At 35.6% G+C, this 9,422-nt stretch overlaps 1 protein-coding gene across 1 annotated transcript; it reads right to left on the bottom strand.

The window, feature by feature from the left end:
* Window positions 1-2,907: 2,907 nt before the first annotated feature.
* Window positions 2,908-7,070, bottom strand: LOC105768633 (uncharacterized). The gene is made up of 2 exons (XM_012588678.2): window positions 6,753-7,070; window positions 2,908-6,477 (listed from the first exon to the last, which is right to left on the bottom strand). Exon 2 carries the CDS (start codon window positions 6,160-6,162, stop codon window positions 3,202-3,204), a length of 2,961 nt encoding a protein of 986 aa, XP_012444132.1. The 5' UTR covers window positions 6,163-6,477; window positions 6,753-7,070; the 3' UTR covers window positions 2,908-3,201.
* Window positions 7,071-9,422: the final 2,352 nt, after the last annotated feature.

The raw sequence follows: 9,422 nt of genomic DNA, 5'->3' as shown, positions 1-9,422 counted from the left end.
TTAAAATCTAACCATTTTAACCTAAATCCATGTTAACTATAGATGCAAGAGACCTTGATACAACCCATATTTACCATAATTTCATAATAAAACCTATAGATTTACTCCTTTAACAATTTAATCCCTAATTCTAAAATTTATCAAAAATCACTTAACAAAATTTATTTATTTTTCAACAAAGATTCATAATCTAACAATTAACATAAAAAATCATTCAAAAGCATTCATGGTAAGTCCCTCAACCTTTAACAATTTTGCAAATTAACCCTCGGGCTAGTTAGATTAAGCTAAAACAGACTCAAAAACATAAAAATCATTAGAAACAGGGCTTGAAAATCTACCATGCATGAAAAAACTCCATGAGTGAAAGCTTCCCCTCTTTTAACAATGGCTATTCAGTTTTAGGGTTAGTAAAATAATAAAGATGATGTTTTTAATTCATCTTATTTTAACAACCTTTACTTGTTTTAATTAATTACAAATTTAATCTTTTTATTTCATTAAAACTACCACAAAACCTTTCCAATAACATCCACTAATACCTTAAATGGTATATTTACCATTCAAGTCCATTAACTTTCATTTCCAAAGCCATTTAGCCTTTTTAACTAATAGAACTAAACTTTTACACCTTTTTTTTTTATACCTAATTAAGCATTTAAATATTAAAATTTCTTAACAAAATTTTAATATGACCTTAATATAATCTCATAGACACTAAATAAATAATAAATTAATAATTCACTCATCGAAATTGTGGTCCCGAAATTACTGTTTCTGGCATCACTGAAAACTGACTGTTACAAAACTGTTGTGTTAATAACTCTACTAGTGCCATTTATTTATAGGGAGAGATAGAAGAATCTTGGTTGAATTAATAAAACACAAATAATATTTATTTAATAGAAAGACTAGTTTTCTAGTTTAACTAGAAGAGGAGGGTGACAACCCTAGTATAATATTTATTTAACTAGGAGTGTTGCCCTTGTATATTAAGCTTCTTCTATATTGGGTCTAATTATATGTGCTTCTTGAACTTTTAATCCAAGACTTTATAATTTAATCCAATCCAGTAAATTTTTTCTATTTCCCAAAATAAATATTAGTTAATTAAATTAGATAAATTAATGTTTCCAATTAAATAATTTTCTCAACCCAATTCTAATTCGTTAAAGACATGATAACTTTCTTTGTAAAAATATTTATGAGAAAATATATTTGATTTCCATATTCAATGAATTCACAATGGCTAGTTAATTTAATTCTATTTTTGAACTTCAATTATTTAATTAAATAATAAATCAGAAAACTTAAATTAATTTTCAAGTAATTTCTATACTTAGTGAGAAAACACATTCATTTGCGAATGTGACCCATTTCTCTAACTTCATTGTTTCCATCCATTCCTATTCATTTGATTCTACATGTAATTCATTTCTTATTTCAACGAGCTAGCAGATGGATTGATTGGACATATATAATTAGGTCTCAAATAAATTATAATTAAGTTCTAGCTTTTTGTCTATTAAATATAAATTTATTTAGTTACGAAGTCATTCCACTGTAGTATTGTGACTGAGCTCTCCCGAATTACATACCATTACGAAAGCTACTTAACCAATACTCGTTCAATAACCTATTTTATCTTATGGTAATCATTACACATTCTTTCATGAAAAGTTAATTACTATTAAATAGTAATCAAGTCATTTATCATAAAGACAAATGACTCGTGGTCACATTTACTTTTCATTTATCATGTAATGCCGATAAGAGCATATCATTTGCCCATTGGTTGCACTATGAATTTCATTATTGAGAATGATGCTACATATTGCAGAAGTTGTATACCCAACACACCAGATTTCAGTTCCTTATCTATTTGAACACAATGTTTTACTTATATCAAAATATACGAGTCACACATACATACTCCATCATTTACTCAGGATTAATGTATGACACAATATGAACGTCATAAGTGAATAAATTCATAAACGGATCTAAGAACTATTTTACTTGAGTCCTGCCTGATGTACTGTCAGTCCAGTCAGTCACATATGTCTTTATCTTTTGAGAGTCATCCACTTTGATGCTCAAGATAAAGCATCTCCCCTATTGGACTTGATAGATGACATATTAGTCTTTCAATTAGTTGCTCATTTCTTATAAGATCAAGGACATGTTTAGGATCATCTACTAATACAAGCTGTTTTCGTATTACGATCTGACCACGTAATACCTGTTAGTATTAGTTAAATGTTAGATAACCAGTGAGTCAATATTTACTTCTATTTTGTTTTGCATGCAAAAACATTAAGGACAATACACAAAGGGTATTAATGTAATTAATAAATATTATTATTAAACCAATTTGTTCGAAAAATACAAACGTATATAGACGAAAGTACTCTACTTAGACCACCAGATCCAACGCACTGAACATTCAAGGGGAGTGTTATAAATATTTTATTATTAAGTTAATGTCTATCAATATCAAGACAACTTTGATATACATTAGAACTCTAATGTTCATTAGAAGTAGAGCTTTATATTATTTATACTTCCATGTCTGTAAATACAGACTTTGAAAAAGTATTGTAAATATCCTTATTGATTAATAAAATTCATAGTTCTTTTGCTTCTTCTATTTCTTTTGTTCTATTTATTATTTCGTAATAACTATTTTATTTTACAAATCTATTTTACTTTTTATTTTTATTATAAATATAATAATATAAAAATTTTGTTAGACTTGAATAAAAGTCTAAGTTTTATTTAAATGATAACTTTTTCTTCTTTTGTTTTGTAAATAAATGAATTTTAAAAGTAAAACCGAAAAATCGACTAAGCCAAACCGAAATATTTCGATTTGAACCGACCAAATGCACATTCCTACTCAAAAAATTAATCCAAAAATTATAAAATTATTAATTAATAAAAAGTAAAATTACATCTTGACTTCTCCAAAATTTACAATAGATTGAACCCTAGTAAAAGATTTCTAATTCGTTTCGATGATAAGCATGCATAAGCTTATGCGAAATACTGATATAAGCAGTAAGTGAAACAAAGTAGTGAAATTTCCTATCCCATCCAATCAAATCCAATCCACGTGAAAAAAAAAAAGTCGTATTTTACACAGTCAACAAAACTGAACTTGTATCCCATTGAGAATGGCTTGGGCTATATATAAAAAAATCATATCTTGCTCCTCATTCTCACCAAGTTTGCAAGTGTTTCTTGAGCAGCCAATGTTTGTGCATGATTGTGCCCCAGCATGACTGTTCTAATACTGATACAAGTTCTGCACAGCTCTTCACCACCGTCAAAATGCCCACCTCTTAACAGCAGCTTGGCTCTGGTTTCCAACAAGGTAGCCTTCAACAATGTCACATCTTGCCATACGTACTCGTCCACCCTTTGCTTCCCTTGTAACTTGTTTCTCCAACATAGCGACCCCTGGCACCAGTCTTGTATTTGAGATACAAATGACTTCTCCACTTCCTCTAACACATTTGTGCACACCTTCAATAACTCCAATGCCGAATTGCATCTTGAGAATGTTGTGAAGGCTCTGATTGCCAATGGTAGTGCCGTCTTCTTGATATACATCACCATATCTATTGCTTTTAACTGCACGATAGGAGGTTCCGACTTAAACCCGAATACAAGAAATGCAGTGGCCCATAGATGATCAGAATTTATCAATGGGTTCCCGGTTTTTCTTATGCCTAGGACTGCAGCTTTAGCAGTCGATAAGCATTCTTTTCTCTTTGCAAATGCTTGAGTTATAGGATGGAACTGAATCCAACATCCATTCTGCCCATTAGCTCGTCTTGCCAATCCTAGCTTTACTAGGAGATTGGCACAATCTTCGTCACTTTGAGTAGTGAAACCACACCCGCCGCAGCAGCCCAATGCAAGACTTAGACACTTAGTCCACCTTCTGAATCTGTTTCCAGCAACAGGCATATACTTAGCTGCAGTAGCTAGCAAATTTGCAGGTATGGATGATGGGGCAAACCAAGCTCCAACAAGAAGCATTCGTGAGGCTAGAATATTGTTCCTTCTCCCATTAACTTGATGCAAGACCGCGAAGCAAAAACATAGAATTTTCATCAGGAAAGGGTTGTGTTTGAAGAACTGCTCATCAGTGGGTGAAGTAGAGGCATCTTCAAGTGAGGTAGAGACTTGGTTCACAGCTTCAAAGAGTGCAGATGGAGAAATGGGCAGCTCGGAAAGTAGTGAACCAATAATCCACAAACCAAAGCTCAATCTTCCCGATTTCTCATCAAATTTTCTCAAGTACTCCAACTCCTCGGTCGAATAATCCTTTTTCTTTCTACCTCGTACTAAAATCATAGCATCGGATAAAGGCAATGGAGGAAGCTGCATCATGTCAAAAGTCATCACCTTTGGTAGCCTAGTTGTGATGATCACATGAGTCCCTCCAGTGTTCCTAGGAATCAAGTCATGCAGGTCTTTTCCTTCCCACCACTCTCGCTCTGTCTCAAGATTGTCAATGATCAACAGATAAGGCATGTCCCGGAACAGCTCCCTCTTCACTCGCTTGAATGCTTCAAATTCCTGCTCCTCGAAGCTTCGAATCCGGCCTCTTTCCTTCTCGTCTTGGGCACTCACATCCAACCCCAAATTGACCGACAAAGTCAGTATATTCTGCCTGAAATATCTGGCCTCTCCACCAACCCAAAGAACCATCTTATATCTCTGGGCATACCGATAGGCAAACTCAAGAGCAAGCTCGGTCTTTCCAATGCCAGCAACGCCATTTATGCAGATCACACTGCTGCCTAAGCTCTTGTAGTTGTCACTTTTTGACTTGTTGAATTTGGATCTTTTCGTTGAACTTCTTCCCATAACTGGTTCAGACGAAGGCTCTTTGCTCTTGCCCAATTCCAAATTAATGTACCTCCCCCTGGTAGAAACAATATTATCACTTTCTTCATCAGCAAGCCCTTCAGATTGCCCGCTTGCTTCACCTTTGATAATGGGCATAGAGCAACAATAATAATCTTGCTCAGCAACTCCAAATAAGGCACTCTCAATCTCCACAATCTCCTTGTCTCTTCCCACAAAAAACCTGTTTCTGGGAAAGGGCAGCTCAGCAACAAAGTCTTGCTCTGCCACACTCTTCCTTCCAAGCTTTGCTCGCAATATTGCTGCAGCTTTAGCTACACAGCTTCTCCAGTTACCCTGACTGGCTTCCAGTTTGAACTCATGACACTTGATTACTCCTTCAATTGCTTCTTTGCATTCTTTATCGATTGAATTGCAGTTGAGAAGTCCCATGATCTCAGCAGGTCCCGTGTCAAACAAGACAGGAATCAAGTTCTTCTTTTGAGTGAAGAATCTAATTTCCTCCAAGCTGAGATGGTTGAGAAAGCTACAACTAGTGACCACCACAACTCCATATGTGACTGAGCAGATGATTCGGTCCGCAATCTCATGGCTCTGACTATCCGAATACTTAGCCCTGTCTGCAACAAAGCAAGCAATTCCCTGAAGCTCCAGCTCTGACTTAACCCACTTGCAGAAGCGAGCCAAGTTAGGATTTTGACCGTGGAAGCCAATGAAAACGTCACAACTCCTGAGTTTGGCATTAGATGCCGGAGAAACAGGAGCTTTTGCAAAGGAAATTCGGGGCACTGGAAACGAGAATGAGATGCGTGGACCAGGATCTGGGACTGGAACACAAGTTACAAACTTCAACTTGGGATCTGTGGGGTCATCAGAGTATTCATACTGGTCCGACGGGGGAGTGTAGGAACTACTGGGTATATCATCAGATTGTGAACCCCCTCTGTATGATGAGACTGGTGGCGATGGATGCGAAACAAGACAAGGGTTAGAGTTCTCTTGGTCTTGGGATTTCAGGATTGTGGCTCTTGGTGATATATATGGTGACTGCAAAGCTGAAACGAATGCGGACGATGGTGGGGACACCAAGGAGGGAGAGTTGTAAGGAGATGACTCCATTGATGATTTTAAGCTTGGAGAATGCAGATCCCTAGCAACCAAAGTTGAAGCATCTTTACCAGTTGTCTTGATGGTTAGGCCGCCGCTGGGGTGGTTCTCTTCAGAAAGCTTGATATTACCTGATACCGATGCTTCTTCTTCTTCACCCATACCGACACCCATGCTATTAATTACAGTAGATCTCACTTGTACAACGTTTCTCCTCTAAAGCCTATACCATAATAGAGCTTTTACTTGGAAAGTTATGATCATCAGTTCACAAAGACAAAAACTCTGAGCCACCCCTTCCTGGATTCTCCAGCATCAATTATCCATGACAGAAGCTAATATAATTGAGTGAATGGCACTGCCTCTGCCTCTGACCAACGGCTACGGTACAAGTTGAATGCAACAGTGATGTCAAATGAGAAATTTGCATGTGATTCTGAGATTATTTAACTCAGTGGGCCTCGCTTTCCATCACACTACACCTGTTTCCTTTTGCCCATAGACATGGTGGAGTAGATTCATTTAGTATTAAACAAAAAGGAGAATAGTCGATTAAACCTTCATAAACTGCTATCAGCATTCATTTAGTAGAATCATTCAGGCTTTGCTCACAAACACCGGAACAATAAATGGTTGATTGATTCAATTAAAAGCAATTACATTACTTTACTAGGACGGACCTGATATAACAAGCCTGTAAAGCAGTACCTAGTATCATTTCATATATACATATACACTACGCAATGCAACATAAATTAACTTACCTCAGCTTTGTCGAGAAAGAAGAGAAACCCTGTGCTGCAGATCCTGAAGGGCCATCTCACAAAACCAAGCTGTGGAGAAGGTGGGGGGGAATCTAATGTTGGGCTGGATGCGTGGGGTTTTGGACATAAAGTATTAGATAAAATGGTTAAAAAGAAGATGCAGATAAAGGGGGAGGGTTAATGCCTAATGGTGTAGGTTAATTAATTTATGTGATTGCCTTGGGCTTAGCCATTTCTTTTTGTTTTATGTGTCGTATGTAACATGGGGGAGTGGATTCTTACATCTCACCTCACCTTGTCACGGAAGCCAAAGATTGGTGAGAGAAAAACTGAGGAAAAAAGGACATTGGAAGGGGAACCATTCACTCAGAACTCGTTGGGAGTGGGTTTAATATTGCATATTAGATAATTAAGCATCGACTTATTATATGTTGATGCAGTCCAGGTCTTTCTATTTATGTGGCAGTGTACACATCACATCTGACACAATTTGAATCCATTTGCACCGGAAATTGGACCAAAGACCGGTCCAACTCAGAACTGACTGCTACTGTCTACTGTATTTTTTTTTCTTTTTGAAGAAAATGGACTGTCCACTCTCTTCGTTTTTTATATTTTAATATGTTTATGATAAAATTATTTTTTAAAATATCCCGAAGGTATTGAGTTTGGTTAGCATGTTAATGCCGCCAAATTATCAACCCTCCACTGGTATTAGTAATTATTATAATATGATTATTGCACCCCATCGTTATAGATGTTAAGTTTATGGTTAAAATTTAAAAGTATACAATAACAATATAATTTATTTTTGAAAAGATGCGAATAAGTCTAAACTCTAATTTTGATATCTACAAGTGCCAAGTTGTTAACAGGAATTTAAAATAATAGAATGGAAAATTAAGTTGAAGCTGATACTTGTGAGTGTCAAGCTTATCATATAAACTTTAAATTTAAAACATATAAATAAGGTTTTTAGATTTTAATTTTTAATAACCATCCAAAATGAATAGTATGTTACGTTCTACTCTAAACCCTATCTAGTTAAGTGCACCCAAATTACAATTCTCATTCATACCGTCATGGTTATCAACTTATTAAGATTCGAAGGAGGACATGTATTTGGATGTTACTTTATTGTAGTATTTTCTTGTCGCTCAACTTCACGACAATATGAGTATGGATATGCATAATAAGAGAATAGTTCCTTAATTAAGTGACGTCGGTTTTTATCATGCAAGTCAAATTAGGAGAGTTATTTACATTCTGATATTCCTATTTGCTCTGATTGAACGATGGATACCAGAGATCCATACATTTCATTCTCATACAGTGAAGTGACAATAATGCTAGAATATGTAGCTTTGTTGATAGGGCTACTAGTGGACGAGCATACTATGACAAGAACGTTTGAATTTAATCTACAAGAGTTCCTTTATGCAACGTTTAGAATAGGAACCAATATTTTGTTAGATTTCGAAGGGCAACGAGTGAAGTTTGATTGGTTGAAGAGGTACTCCGAGAATCTCCACAAAATCCAACACTTATTTAGATTGATTGTCATGCTCAATTGTACAATCTTCGTTTGATTGGAGGTGTGCTAATGCCATACAAGTTTGGCAACTTAGCTCATACTATGTACCTCATGTTATTATCTAATTTCCAAATAGCCTAGTACGTATAGTTAGGGCATTACCATTTTGGCTTGCTTATACAAGGCATTGTGCAAAGGGTGTAAAGTAAGGAATGAGGAAGTGAATGTCTGCCTTATGATTTTACAATTGTGGGGGGTGATATCGACTTTCATTCATTGCCCTTATACCCTTTGAACCTTTCATTTTCTCACTAATTTGAAGGTAACAGTAGAACCTTTAACCGAAAAGTCAATATCTACAATCTAAATGTCTTATATTTGTAGTGACATTATGTAATTTAATAGGTGGTCCGAGCATCATGAGCATACAACATACTGGAAGGACAATTTAGTATTAATAAGAGGAGCATTTGATAGGTAATCTAATGGTTTTCCAACACATGAGGCCAAGGTTTTGCTCGAGATGGTGCTACTACTGGAAGTAATCAGATAAAAGGTGTTGATTCTATTGCTACTTAACTTGAGGCCAGGGTTGTTGCTCAATCCTATGCCGTCTGCCATTGAAAGGAGGGTTATGTTATGAATGTAGTTACAAGTATATTTTCTTTGTTTTCCGTACCAGTGCATTGATCTTCCATAATTTGATATGGTAAATTATATTCTTTTTGATACTTAAGGAGCTTGTAATTGAGCATTTTTATGTTATTTTCATAGTTTTATGAATTATATGTTATCTATACTTAATTGATTAAAAAAAACATTTATATGATGTTTATCAACGAATTAGGCCAACTCGAGCCTAATGAGTTCTAACTAAGCTATGGAGTGGTGCAGGAAATGACTTGAACCAAATAGAACAGGAGAACATAAAGTCGTGACATTGAAGCTACACACACACTTAGAAGGATTTTCGAGCAACATCGATAAGGCAAACAAATTTTCGCTAAGGTCGCGACATTAAAAGCTAAGAGTCGCAATATTGGAAGCTAAAGTCGCGACATTCAACACTTAAAGTTGCGACATCCATGATAGTACCCAAAGATAGAAGTAGGTCACAATGTTGCAGCAAAGTCTCC

The sequence above is a fragment of the Gossypium raimondii genome, chromosome 5 (assembly GCF_025698545.1).
Source record: "Gossypium raimondii isolate GPD5lz chromosome 5, ASM2569854v1, whole genome shotgun sequence".
NCBI lineage: Eukaryota > Viridiplantae > Streptophyta > Magnoliopsida > Malvales > Malvaceae > Gossypium > Gossypium raimondii.
This window is presented reverse-complemented; position numbering and strand designations above follow the sequence as displayed.

What these genes read in the sequence shown, in the direction of transcription:
- LOC105768633 (XM_012588678.2), bottom strand. Translation starts at nt 6,162, where the DNA reads ATGGGTGTCGGTATGGGTGAAGAAGAAGAAGCATCGGTATCAGGTAAT.